The 14,097-nt window shown below is 47.8% G+C and overlaps 1 protein-coding gene across 3 annotated transcripts in view; it reads left to right on the top strand.

Annotated features, from left to right (window-relative positions):
* GFPT1 (glutamine--fructose-6-phosphate transaminase 1) overlaps positions 1-14,097 on the top strand; it is a 44,070-nt gene that overhangs the window by 13,170 nt on the left and 16,803 nt on the right. For all 3 annotated transcript variants that reach the window (XM_086767889.1, XM_086767888.1, XM_086767890.1), the window contains 12 exons: positions 450-557; positions 857-964; positions 2,281-2,406; positions 3,185-3,243; positions 4,182-4,316; positions 5,000-5,061; positions 5,807-5,886; positions 10,214-10,319; positions 11,362-11,525; positions 12,124-12,219; positions 12,520-12,617; positions 13,699-13,819. In XM_086767889.1, the coding sequence (XP_086624015.1) occupies positions 2,292-2,406; positions 3,185-3,243; positions 4,182-4,316; positions 5,000-5,061; positions 5,807-5,886; positions 10,214-10,319; positions 11,362-11,525; positions 12,124-12,219; positions 12,520-12,617; positions 13,699-13,819 (1,036 nt within the window). In that variant the 5' untranslated portion in view covers positions 450-557; positions 857-964; positions 2,281-2,291. The remainder of the gene's footprint in view (positions 1-449; positions 558-856; positions 965-2,280; positions 2,407-3,184; positions 3,244-4,181; positions 4,317-4,999; positions 5,062-5,806; positions 5,887-10,213; positions 10,320-11,361; positions 11,526-12,123; positions 12,220-12,519; positions 12,618-13,698; positions 13,820-14,097) is intronic.

The raw sequence follows: 14,097 nt of genomic DNA on the forward strand, positions 1-14,097 counted from the left end.
GTGAATCTGTAGGAGGAACTTAGAAAGCTATTCAAGAAAGAGTTCCTTTAGAAGATGGTTCTTCAGCACGCAAAGCTCAGTGTTAGTGAACCTGCAGTTTTTCCTCTGGAGTGATTAGCTTCCTGTCCACTGCATTGTATCCTGACAGCTCATTCTGTCGCCTAAGTCCAGCTCATGTGGAAATTATTTCTCCCGTCACGGCCGAGCTTGTCCTGTGCGGTTGCTTTCAGTGTCACGAGAAGGATGGTGGCACTTTGTGGTTAGTTTTGATCTCTTAAATGCTAGCGACACCTCCTTTGGACCTCAGGTGGGGTAAGGAAAAGCTGCGAACGCGGTGGTGCTCGGTACAAAGCTTGTGTGAGTTTTAACTTAGTGCACGTACTAAGCAGATGGCACATACAGTTTCCTCTGTTCCTTGTTCTAAGTTTCTGCTCTTTTCCCCCATGCAGGCATCTTTGCTTACCTGAACTACCATGTTCCCCGGACAAGACGGGAGATCCTGGAGACCCTCATCAAAGGGCTCCAGCGACTGGAGTACAGAGGCTATGATTCTGCAGGTAGTTCTCTCCAAGAAACAGTGGTTCTTTTTTGAATTTTTTGCTTGTAAATGATGATTTTTATGGTGTGTTTGTGAATGGTTTCTACCGTCTTCTGCTTTGGAAGAAAGCTGAAATGCAAGTTGGATGTGCCTGTGATCATGTGGTCAGAGGTTTGGATTATTATTTTGTAAAAAATCAGCAGTAATTGTTTGCGTAAAATACTGTAATATACTTTCTGCACTTTTTAATATACTTTGTGCACTTTTTAAAATATACTTTCTGCACTCTCTTTCTTCCTATTCTGTGGCGGTGCTTAGGTGTGGGAATCGATGGCGGAAATGACAAGGACTGGGAAGCTAATGCTTGCAAAATCCAGCTTATCAAACAGAAGGGGAAAGTGAAGGCTCTGGACGAGGAGGTTCACAGTACGTATTTCCCCTTCGGTCTTTGCCTGCTCCCTTTCCTTGAAATGTCCTCTCATTTGTGTTTTGCATATCACTTGTTTTACCCAGGATCACTGTATTTCCAAATAACTGTACGAAGTGCCAGGGGTGTAAACACCCGCATGTGTCCCGTGAAGAACCCAGGGATCCTGCCGATGTTGTCAGGAAGTTACAGAGAAGTCCTGATTTCTCAAGACAAATGAATCACATGCTATTAAAACAAAATAACCCTGAAGTACAGTTTAGAAAACAGACCTAACAGAACCCCAAACAAAATACTCCTTAAACTGGGGAAAGGGGAGTTACTGGGAGATAATTATCAAATTTTCATATGTACAGCTTGTCCCAACTAAAGCAGTCCATCCCAGTAGCGATGGGCTGAGCAGCTGGCTTCAGGAAAGCGCTGATGTATGTGTGTAACTGTCAAATTGATGAGAACACAGAGAGTGAGGTCTTCCACATCCGTTTCTGCCTCTTTATATTCCATGCTGTAACCGTTAAGTTCATAAAACCTGTGCAGAATGCAAAGAAACACGAAGTTGTTGGGTGTGGAACACGGGTAAGCCCAGTGAGAACGGGAAGATGCTTTTCAGAGTCAAGATCTCTAGGGCGCATTCAAGAGCTGCTGTGTTGTTGTAACGTCACTTTTTTTAACCCATGCCAGTGTTAACCTCACAGTGCAGAGTGCTGTTTATCCAAAAGGAGGGCGGAAAGATCTGATCTTAGTGTGGAGGAAACCAGGAACTGAAAAGGCCAGGCGGGGTGTTACATGCTTTACAGAAACAGAAGATGCAGAAAATGTTTCTGAAGAAGTGTTTGCCTGCTCAAGAAAACCGCAGGGTATACAGTTTTAAAGAGATCGTGGAGATACTTGTGGAGTGTCCTTTCCCAAAGCAATACTGATGCTAACGGTGTGCTTTCTAGAGGCAAGGGTTAGTGATGAATTTCTAACCGTAGCGGAATGTGACCACGAAATGGGCTGGCTCAGTCCCGGCTGACAGCGTACGGCAGGTGACAGGATGGCAAGGTGCCCCCCAGAGAGAGAAATCAAGGTTGGATCCTTTCTTGAAAGGTTTTTTTTTTATTTTGACGGGGTGAGGAATGCAGGGAGGTTGCTTGTGTGCGTCTGCGTTCTGGATGCCCTGAAAACACTCGTGATGTTTTGTCGGATTTGCTGGTTCTCTTTTCCTGTCAGTGTTGCTGTCTTGTGAACCCCGGAGGCTTGGTGAGACTCCCGCAGTGACTTCGGGGTAAGGACAGCCCTTCGGTACTAAAAACTTCTCCTGCTTCTGCTGCAGAGCAACAGGACATGGACCTCGACATCGAGTTTGACGTCCACCTTGGCATCGCCCATACCCGCTGGGCTACCCACGGCGAGCCCAGTCCTATCAACAGCCACCCGCAACGCTCGGACAAAAACAACGGTGAGTGTTTGCTCCCCAGTGGGTCTCGCAGCGGCTGGAAAAGCCTGCTGCCCTCCACGGTGCCTGGTGCGTCCCAGGGAGGGCTGGCTGCGCCCGGGGCGGTGGGTTTATTGCAGGGCGTGATGCTGAGCCCGGTTGCTGTGAAGCCGGAGGGGTTTGCCCTTCGTTTTTGGCGGCGGGGTACGTTCGCAGCAGTGAATGATCTCGGGAAGGGGTGGGATTAATGCCCAGAGGTTCAGTGGGTGCACGGCTGCAATGCAAGGAGGAGGTAAATGCAGAGTGAAACCGGATGGTGAGAGTTTTCATGGCCATTCTTTGGAATGGAGTTTTGTGTACTTTTTTTTTTTTTTCACATTTATGATAGTTTTTTCATAATCACTGCTGTACGCAAGGCAGTTGGCCCGGACTGTGCTGCCGCAGCGTGCAGCTCGGTTAGTGTTTGGCGTAGCCGCCCGCAGAGCAGCACCGACAAGCTGGCAGGAGGAGCGGGGTGTTTAACTGCTTCCAGCAGGCTGGAAACTGCCAAGTGCCTCCAGAAACCTTGTGGGATCTCAGTAGCCCCGGTCCCACCCGGGTCGTTACTGTCTGCTGCCATGACCAGCCACGCCAAGTCGGGCAGTGTGAGGAAGTTGCGCCAGGAGGTGAAACTCCTCTCTTGATTCTGCCAAGCATGGCTTTCCGCACAGTAAAGCTCTGTGGTCCGTGTTGTGTGTGTTACGGGGGGCTGCCAGGTTGGGGGCTGATGTAGGGCTGAGTGGGGCCTTTCCTCTATCCCCAGAGTTCATCGTCATCCACAACGGCATCATCACCAACTACAAAGACCTGCGGAAATTCCTGGTGAGTGACCCCCGCCGTACGTGCGTGTGTGCGCGATGCTCACTCCCCTGCTCGCACTCCCACTCGCTCCCTCATTCGCCCAGTCCCGCTCGCTTTTGCTCTCACACTCCCCCACTCAGTCCCCCGCTTGTATTCTCACACTCCCTTACCACTCACACTCCACCACTCGTCCCGCTCCTCCACTCACACTCATGTTCTTGCACTCACTCCCCCAGAAGCAGGAAAGAGGAGAAGGCAGAAAGGAAGGGAAAGGAGAGGAAATGCAGGAGGGAAGTAAAGGGAAAAGGCAGGAAGGAAGTCGAAAGATAAAAATATGAAGGAAGAGGAAAGGAGGGATGGGAAAAGGAAAGGCAGGAAAGGAGAGAGAAGGCAGAAAAGAAGGAAAAAGGAGAGGAAATGCAGGAGGGAAAGGAAAGGCAGGAAAGAAGGAAGAGAGGGAAAGGAGGAAAGGAAGAAAGGAAAATCAGGATAGAAGGAAGAGAGGAAAAGCAAGAGAGAAGGAGGGAAGGAAAGAAGAAGGAAGAGGAAGGGAGGAAGGAAGGATGAAAGCAAAATATAAAGGAAGGAAGGATGAATGGAAAAAGGAAGGTTAAGAGGGAAAAGGAAGAGGAAAGGCAGGAGGGAAGGTTGCTAAAAAGAGGAAGGAAAAAAAGGAAGGCAAGAAGAAAGGGGAGGAAGAAGGAAAGGTGGGGAAGAAGGCAAAAGGAAAGGCCTGAGAAAAGGAAAAGGTTAAAAGCAGAAAAAAGGAAATGGAGGAATAAAAGGGAAAGAAGAAAAAGGCAGGAAGAAAGGAAGGAAAAGGTAATGTAGGAACAAAGGAAGGAAAAAGGGAGGAGGGAAAGGAAGAAAAGCAAAACAGAGAAGGAAGGAAGGAAGGAAAAAGCAAGGTGGGGAGGGAAGGCAGGGGGGTGGTTACCCAACGCATGCTGTCGCCGCAGGAGAGCAAGGGCTATGACTTTGAATCGGAGACGGACACGGAGAGCATCGCCAAACTGGTCAAGTACATGTACGACAACCGGGACAGCGACGACATCAGCTTCACCACCCTGGTGGAGAGGGTGATCCAGCAGCTGGTAACGCTGGGAGCGGGGTGCGGGTGGGGACGGGGACGGACAGGGACACCCCCCAGTGCAGACAGACAGACGTACGCACACAAAATAACGACTGCGCAGTACAGCCCAGGGGAACCTGTGCCTGTGCCACAGGACGTTCTGCAGCACGCACTGAGGCGTGTTTGTCTTTCCTGACCGTTCATCTCAGACGTGCCTTCATTTGCCTTCAACATTAGTCAGTAGTCATGTGAAAAATGTCTCCATTTTGGGGCACAGCAGGATCTCGAGGCAGCCGGTCCCTGCTGCGTTGGGTGGCGAGCGCGCGGGGAGTGGGAGCTGGTGTGGGACAGAGGGAAAATAAATCCCTGCTCCAAAGCTTCTCCGAAAGCTGCGTCTGGAAGAGATGCTGACCCCTTGTGGGAACTTGGCTGCACAGCCACGTCTCAGTCCTGGCCGAGCTGCACCCAGGAACTTGCCTCTCCTCCTGGAGAATGGTTGAGGAAAAGCTACCCGGGCCCAGGGGTTGACACCCTTCCCGACTGAGGTGCCCGGAGCTTCTGGTGGCTCTGAAGACGGCTGTGAAGCCTCCTGTTCCGTGTCTCTTGTTCGCACAAACACGGGCGCAGCTTCTGTGCTGAGAATCCTGGGATGGTGGCCCAGGCCTCAAATGAAAGGATAAACAGTTTGTGTTTCTCTTGTTCCAGGAAGGTGCTTTCGCCCTCGTGTTCAAAAGTGTTCATTATCCTGGTCAAGCGGTCGGTACCAGGTGAGTATTGCCGTGGGAGAGAACATTCTTGATGCACCCTGTATGTCAGTTTTTTGTCTCCCTCAAGTTAGAAGACAATGGAGTAGATGTTGTTCTCATCACGCTGTATGTGCTGAGGAAGGGTGGCTCGTTTTCATTTCCTTTCTCTTGTTTTCCATTGATCGTAACAGAAAATTCCCCAAAATGTTTTGAAGATTTCTTAGTAGTATTGCAACTGGTCTGGAACAGCTTCTCTGGTTCCAAGAGCTTTGGAGGGAGATGATTTTCTCTCTTCTTTTGTTGTTGCATTTGTGGCAGCGGTTGGACAAGTTCTCCAGTTGACTCAAAGTTGGGCCAGCCCGGTGTTCAGGTTTTCTACTCCACTTTTAAACGTCCGCATCAGTCAGGCTGGTTTAACTGCATGCGTGCCCGGCACAGGTTTTGAATTTTGGTTCCGCTGGCTGTTTGTAGATACGTGCAGTGGGCAACAGCCGGTCGTTCCTGGTTCAAGTGTCCGTGGGATTACAGTTACCCTTGCAGAGTTTCCACTAAACTTGAGACAGATTCCTCATGTCCTTGCCTTGTGTTTATTCAGAGATTATTTCACTCTGTCTTATGGCCTCCCATGTTGGCAGCACCAACAACTTACCTGGGAGGAGCTTGATCTTTTTTTTCAGTTCAGTTCAGTTGCTGTGCTGGAGAGTAACAGTCCCTTCAGGTGGGATGTGAGGGTGATGAGTCTTTGTAACTCGATGTGTTCTTGCAGGCGAGGCAGCCCCCTACTCATAGGAGTGCGCAGCGAGCACAAGCTCTCCACCGACCACATCCCCATTCTCTACCGGACGGGTAAGCGTGAGCACCCCCTTCCCCAGAGGAACCACGTTCCAGTCACGCTCAGACCAGTGTACAAGCACAGAGACAAGAAACGTGCTCTGGAATACATGTTACACTTTTAAACTTTCATCTGTAAACTAAACCGTTATAAAAAAGAGATTTTATTTTTTTAGAATATGTTTTTAAGCACATGCTGTACTGGCATGTACCTCAGGTTAGTCTGCGGAAGGATGTACTTTGGCTTCCTGGTATCTGCCCGTACACCAGCAGAACCGACCTCTGGTTTTATAACCAAAGCTTTAACGTCCAGTGGTTGCAAGGAAAACGTATCTCAACGCAATAGGACAGAATGAAATGGAATAGTTCAGCGCAGTAAAGTTAACACTCTAGTTAAACTTAGATAGTTAAGTTTACTGTGCGTGGCGTGCTGGCATTCACGGACCTGGTTGTTTTCAGGAACCAAAATGACCATGCGTTGCAGGCTGCAGGCTTTGCACTATTACAGAGCTTCCCCCGCCCCCTGCAACGTAATTTTTGAAAACAGAATGCTGTTACCCTCTGTGTGGCAAGCTATATTCATGTTGTCTGTCCGTCTTCCTCTCACATGTCTGTTTTACCACCATTGACGCATGGTTGCACCCTTAAAAATGAAAAGTGGTAAGAATTATCCTGGCGTTTCCCGCTGTGAGAGGAGTCTGAGCCCGATGGGTAGCTGGGCACTAGAGCGGTTCCCCGCGCCCTGCAGCGATCAGGAGGACGTAGTGTCGCAGTGTCTTACTGCTTCCTAACGCTGTTGCTAGTGGTAGCTTGCTGCGCTGTGACGTGAAGAACCCAGTAAGCTTTGTGTTTGATGTTGGATAATTAGCAGTAATCCTTAATGTACGTATGTAACGCTTTTTTTTTTTCTCCTGATTATCTGAAGTTTTGTTGGTTTTTTTGTTTTTTTTTTGTTTTGTTTTTCCAATTACACTTTCAGCTGTACAATCTATGGATCATTCTTTTGATGGAATATCCATAAAAATGGAGGAAGGTGCCTACCAGAGAAATTTCCTTGAAATTTCAGACAAATCGTCCAATTCCTTAGGAGAGGAATCATAAATGAGATGGATATGCATTGTCTCTTTACTATGTGGTTATTGCTTTCCGTGTAGTGTAGTGAAACAAGTGGGATAATCAGAATTCCTCCTTGATCAGACAGACCATGAGTGACACACAGGAAAATTCACCCATACCATTTCAAATATTCTGACGTAACGCTGCAAAATTGATGACTTAGCGTCAGTTGTGCTGCGTGCTTCCTGCAGCTCTGGTTATTTCTGGAAGGAAATAGTTACTTACCTTAAAAAAACCCCACAAAACAATAGAGTGAACCCCTGTTAGGAGGCCGCTAATAATCCTAGCGCAAATATTCTCCAAAATTCCTTCTGGAGTTCAGATTGTCAGAGCTACGTCCTGATCGTACTGTGAATCTGAGTTGCAGCTTCTGTGAGAAGCAGTAAGGTTGACCTGAGGCTGGAATTTACTTCCCTTTGCTCATTTATCAGGGCGAAGCATTTAAAATTCACATCCAGTGCTTAATTTTTTTAAAGGCTAACCCATTGTGTGTGATGTGATGAACTAAGTTCACATCTGAAGCAGGAGAGGGCTTTTCTATAAGAAGAAAGGATCTGATTCTTAGCTACTGTCAATAAAGGTGATTCCAGCCGCAGGCACTGACAGCTCCGTGGGTGAAATCTGCACGCTTTAGCCGGAGGAGAAACAAACCTCACTTTTTTGAGAGGTACACCATGCTTGTCAGGAGCGGGTTTACCTGAATCCAAACATTAGGCGGGGTTTTGTTTCTTTTTACCAAACGTCTCTCTCGTGAGTCAGTGTGGAGGGTTTAGAGTAAAATTCTGTCGCGTTAATTCCCAGGAGCTTTAAAAAACAAAGTCCCTCAGCTTTCAGTGGCACTAAGGCGCTTCTGAAAAGTGGACCATATGAAATATGGATTTGAGTTTCTTTGACTATAATCATTGTTTCATTAGTTGTTAGGTGCTGTAGAGCAACCATCCTGGTTATCCATAGGCCAGTGGACAAATCCATAGATTGGTGGATGAGAAGCTCAACATGAGCCAGCAATGCATCCTTGCAGCCCCGAAGGCCAACCCCACCCTGGGCTGCATCCCCAGCAGCGTGGCCAGCAGGTCAAGGGAGGGGATTCTCCCCCTCTACTCTGCTTTGGTGAGACCCCCCTGCAGCGCTGCGTCCAGCTCTGGAGCCCCCAACGTCAGAAGGACGTGGAGCAGTTGGAGAGGGTCCAGAGGAGGCCACGCAGATGCTGAGAGGGCTGGAGCCCCTCTGCTGTGAGGCCAGGCTGGGAGAGCTGGGGCTGCTCAGCCTGGAGAAGAGGAGGCTCCGGGGAGACCTCAGAGCGGCTTCCAGTGCCCAAAGGGGGCTGCAGGGAAGGTGGGGAGAGACTCTTCAGCAGGGCCTGGGGTGACAGGACAAGGGGTAATGGTTTTAAAATAAAGGGAGGTAGATTTAGATTGGATATTAGGAAAAAAATTGTTTACAGAGGATGGTAGAACACTGGCCCAGGTTGCCCAGAGAGATGGTGGATGCCCCATCCCTGGAAACATTCCAGGCCAGGTTGGCCGGGGCTCTGAGCAACCTGATCTGGTTGGAGATGTCCCTGCTCCTGGCAGGGGGGTGGCACTGGGTGGGCGTTAACGGTCCCTTCCAACCCAAACCCTTCTGTGATTCTATGATTCTGTAACACAGCAACCGTAACTGGCTGATCACACTCACTGTGACTTTGCAACCACTCCTTGGGGAGATACACGTTCTGTCCTGCGTGTCTGCACAACGAGAACACGTTCCCGTTCCAGCTCAGTGTGGGATCTGTAACAGAGGAAAGCAATGCAACATAATAAAGTCAATGCAGGGAAATATTGTATTTTGAGAAAGAAAATTTGCATGCTTTGATCAAGTGTGGGTGCTTCTGGTGGAGAACGGCCACTAACAGCTTTGCTCTGTCCTTTCTCACCAACAATTCAGTCTGTCCTGTCTCGCCTCAACAACGGAGGAGTTGTTTTTCTCATTCACTGACTGAACTGAAGTGGAGGGCTCTAAGTTGTTGGCTGAGTGGAACCTTCTTTTTGAGTATCAACATGAAAGCAGTATTTTTGCTTTGCATTTTCATTTACAGAGGTACAAATCTAAACATCGTGAGCTGTGCTTGCATCACTGAATCAGATCAGTATCCAGTAGGTGAAACACAACATTAGAGCTTAAGGAATTAATGCATAATAATTAACTTCTGCGTTGTTATTCCTCAGCAATAGTCATGTTTTGTTAGATAAACTGATTAATCCACCCCCGCCCCTTACCATACTGTGCACAATGAGTGGCAAATAATTTCGTTGGAGATCAGTCCTGAGCAGGAGGTGTTTTGGTCCTCATCTGCATTCCTGCTGAGCTTTGCCACCGAGAAGTATTTTCTGCAGTTGAAGAGGAGGCAGAGGATTAGAGAGCGCTGGGAGTACTTCACAAAGCATCCCTGGTGAAACATGGAATTTTTTTAAAGGCTTAATACAAGTTTTTTGGAAGCTGACTCTTAGTCTTACGTCCTTCAGGACACCTGGATGCTTCCCTGGCAATAGCAAAAGACTTGCAGCAGTTTAGCAGCTACACGATTTTTGGATCAGAATGAGGTGGTTGTATTTGATAGCTCAGGAATAATGCTGAGTACTTCATCCTGTATTTCCTGATCTGTGTCTGAACGCATTAGCTCCGTCAGACAAAAATAAGTTTGGGTTACATCTGCCGGCGCTCAGTGGAACGGTATGGTTGCACAGGTGGCAGCTCTGAAAGAATTTCACCCAGTGCTGAGAATAATTGACAAAGAAAGAGCGATCCTGCTCGGTTTCTCAAAGCCTCAGGGAAGTTAGTGCAACCGGAGAATGATAAACAGGGCAGGTTCCACTGGGAGAATGTTGGTAAATGTGACTGCTCATAAAGCAGCTTGAATTCCCTTCTCCTGGTGGAGCCACACATAAACTTTCAGTTGAATTTTAACTGATATTTTCCTCTAAACTTAAAACTCTGCACTAAGGTTACACTTGCAGGCTTAATTCAAAAGCACATGAAAACCTGGCAAGCAAACTGAGAAAGGGCACAATAACACCATACGATGCTGCCCTCCGTATTGTCGCTGTTACATTTCCTGTGACCGCGTGCAGCGAGGAAAATAGTGCTTCATGTTGGTACCGTGCCTTGGGGCCTCTGGGCGAGACCGCCGCTGCAGCTGCGTCCCACCCCTGGCCGGACGCGCAGTGCCTAATCCTCCTGTCTTTAGGTAAGGACAAGAAGGGAAGCTGCAACCTGTCACGCGTTGACAGCACCACCTGCCTTTTCCCTGTTGAGGAGAAAGCTGTGGAGTACTACTTTGCTTCTGATGCTAGGTAATGTTTTTCAGTGTCTTGTAGCGTTTCTAAAAACACGCTGTTTAAAGCTGAGGCCTCGAACAAGAGCTGGGGAGGCTGTGGTTTATGGACAACAGTAAATGCCGCATATATGGTCAGTACTTTACAAACGTGAACCCGTTACAGTACACGGCCCTGAAAGACAGAGGTGGATTTGATGAGAGTTTCTGTTAAATAAATGAAAACTCGCTTTGGAACAGTGGTGCTGTCCTGTTGATAAGATTCCAGAGGTGAGTGATGGGAAACCTGAGAGGGTACCAATCTAAATTACCAGGACAGATTCTACTAATCAGGAGAACTGTGTCGATTCTCCAGGGAGCTCTGCGCATGTGCAATTCCTTCATCATCAAAGGTGGCTTGTTGTAATCCCCGTGGAGGGAGGAAAGACTAACTTGACAGCAGCCTTACCAGATACTTTTGGGTTTCTCTGTTTGGGGAACTGAATACTTGTTCCAGAAACATAAAAATACTGCTGTGGTTGACTTCTGCAGCTCTTTTCGCCGAGCGTTTTGGAGAGTCTTAGGACACCCTGATGTGTTCTGATTTTGGAGAGCTTTTCAGTGACTTGCCCAAGGTCAGAACAAAAGCTACTGAAACAGGGAGCTGGGGGATTTCAGTACAGCTTGCCTCGTTCAGCGAAGAGAGCGTACAGACTACAACCCGGTCAAAGATTTTAAACCCCACTGCTAATTCCAGTACTGACGTTCCCCAAGTAAACTGCAGGCAGGGAAGGTATTCGGTACCTAACAGTTAGATCACACTGCTGCACGTGCTGCTTTGTCTGAGGAACTCATGGTTTCTTCTTAAAGCAGGCACTGAAATGAATAATGAGGTAGGTGGAAAAAAATCCAGTTATATTGGCAGCGTGGAAATGCACTTTACAGTACTCATTTTAAAAGGAATTTGATTGAAATGAGTAACTTCCTTGAATCAAAAGCTGTATGTTGGGTTATAAATAGGGCTGTAGCCCCTCTTTCTGTGAAGAATAATGTCTGATGGCAAATGGTGTATGCTTTTATAGCGCTGTCATCGAGCACACCAACAGAGTGATTTTCCTTGAAGATGATGACGTAGCAGCTGTGGTCGATGGCCGTCTTTCCATTCACCGGATTAAACGCACAGCAGGCGATCACCCCGGCCGCGCCGTCCAAACCCTGCAGATGGAACTGCAGCAAATTATGAAGGGTAAAGTCTCTTGGGTGTCACCTGTGTAGATGCATACGTCCCCCCTGGAGTCACAGAATAAGTGAGGCTGAAAAAAGGCCTTTGGAGGTCATCTGGTCGCATTCCTGTGTTAAAAGCAGGGCCAGGTAGATCAGAGTGCTAAAGGGCCTTGGTTAGTTGAGTTTGGAGTATCTCCAAGGACAGAACTCCCACAGCCTGTGTGAGCACTTGCTCCAGCGCTTCACTACCCTCATGGTGAAAAAAGTTGTCCTTACATCTAATGGGACTTCTCCTCTAGCTGCTAATGACATTAGGAGGAGAGTTGTGGAATGTGCCTCCTTGGAGGCATCGATTTTTCCCAAGATTGATCCCCAGCAGGCTTGTCATTCTGGATCTGACCCTTCATTGGCACATTCTGGGGACTGGAATCTAGCTCTGGTGCCGAGCTGCTGCTTTGGCAGAAAAGGGAGCATCAGCTTAATGACCTCTGACCAGTAACCGGCCTGTTAGTGACACTGGTCCACACTTTTCCCTGCATACATAGGAAAAATGTAAATTCCCAGGAGGGAATTCAAAGTGTTCTCATTTGTTCTCTCTTTTTTTTTTCTTTCTTTGATAGGTAACTTCAGCTCATTTATGCAGAAGGAAATTTTTGAGCAGCCAGAATCTGTCGTTAACACGATGAGAGGAAGGGTCAACTTCGATGACTACACTGGTAATTGAGATTAAGCCTCCTTTATTTTTGACAGCGCAGTGTCTGGTAGTTACTCACAGTGGTTATCGAGGAGGATGTGTAGGTGATGACATGGGAGATGAATGCATGCTTGTGTAAGATGATTTGCGTGTCTCACACGGAGCGCTTCCAGAATTCCATGCGCTGGTGGCAAGATTACGTTTTGTGATTATTTTTTTGCAAAGCGGTCGATGGAGATTGTAACACGCTGTGTGTTAGCACCAGTAATCTTGAGAATTTCTGCGGCCTGGCCAGCCTAATTTTTCTCTCTGAATCTTACAGTAAATCTCGGTGGGCTGAAGGATCACATTAAGGAGATTCAGAGGTGTCGTCGTTTAATCCTTATTGCCTGCGGGACAAGTTACCACGCTGGAGTTGCGGTAAGTGGTCAGTCGTGATGCATTTGCGAGCTGTAGCTAGAACTGAACAGTGGGCACAGTGTTGCGTGTGTCGAGGAGGTTAAGGATGGAGTTCAGGTTGAGACTGAGCAAGTGCACGCTTCTGAAAGCTGCGTACACCAGACTTGCCATTCATGAGCAAGAGCAGTAGGAAATAAAAGCTGAAGAACTTGAATACTTATGAAAACGTTGCCTGTGACTTTCATTGCTGTGGAAGGCTTTAAAAAAGACAGTTGGCAGGGGAAGAGACAATGCAAGTGCTGCAGCAAGGGAGGGCCTGCCACGAGCCAGGCAGGATTTCCTCCGTTGCTGCCTACGCAGACAGCGATGGTGCCTGCCTGGGGACACCTCTGTGCTCGCCCGGTACACTGCGGAGGTTTTGCTTTGTGCCTGACAGAAGTCCTGGCCGTGCGTACAGCCAGCATGTGATTTTGTTTCGTCGAGGCCTCGTCTAATCGTTGGTTAAAGTGCGATGGCTGTAGATGTGAAGTGTTTTTAGATTGTAGCTTGGTAGCCCATGGTGTTGCAATTCAAAGTACTCTGCAGCTCTGCAGAAGGATCTTTTAGCTTCTCTCAGAAGTGCTGCAAGACACAGCAATGTTCACTGATTTACAAGGACCAGAAAAGAAAACTTTTGTTGATCTTGGCTAGCTCTGTAAGATAATGTTAACAGTAAGCCATTGACTAGCCAAAACAAGTTTCTGGCTTGGCCTGGATACAGGTGGTGGCTTCTGAGTTCCTTAGTAATGCGCGTTAGAGTCTGAGAGGACAGCCTTGTATGATAGAATATATATGTCGTATTATTTAATAAGTGAGGTTTGTGTAAGAACAATCTACGTGTGAGGGAGGAGAGGGCCTCACAGGCAGGGTTGCTTTTTGCAGGGGTGGTTGTGTGACTTGGGTACACTGAGTAATTAAAATAAAACCCAGCAGTAATTTTCACATGGTATTTTGATGGTAATATTTTCCAGTGTGTGGCAACCGGAGGGCTTTTTTGTACTCCAAACACTTGGGTTTTTAAACACCATGTAATGTGCAACTTCCTGACATCTCCTTTTACCAGACCCGTCAGGTTCTGGAAGAACTGACTGAATTACCTGTCATGGTGGAACTAGCCAGCGACTTCTTGGACAGAAACACCCCTGTCTTCAGAGACGATGTTTGCTTTTTCATCAGCCAGTCAGGTATGGTCTCGCTTTACCACCCACTCGCTCCCCTCGTTCCTGGAAATGTTAGCTGGGGAGCAGAGAGGCAGCAGAGCCAAATTCCCGCGCCCACCTGGAGGTTTGCATGTGGTACGTGTGAGAGAAGAAGTTGGCACACGCGTGCTGGGGACGGGGGAAAAAATAGAGTGGTTCTCCTCCTGTCCATCTGCGTGCTGGTGCAGGGTTTTGTTTAGCTGAGTCTTGCATATGGTAACACTAGTTTTGTTTCCTTTCTCTGTGAGGAAATATTCCATCAA

This window comes from Chlamydotis macqueenii, chromosome 27 (genome assembly GCF_036417535.1).
Source record: "Chlamydotis macqueenii isolate bChlMac1 chromosome 27, bChlMac1.mat, whole genome shotgun sequence".
NCBI lineage: Eukaryota > Metazoa > Chordata > Aves > Otidiformes > Otididae > Chlamydotis > Chlamydotis macqueenii.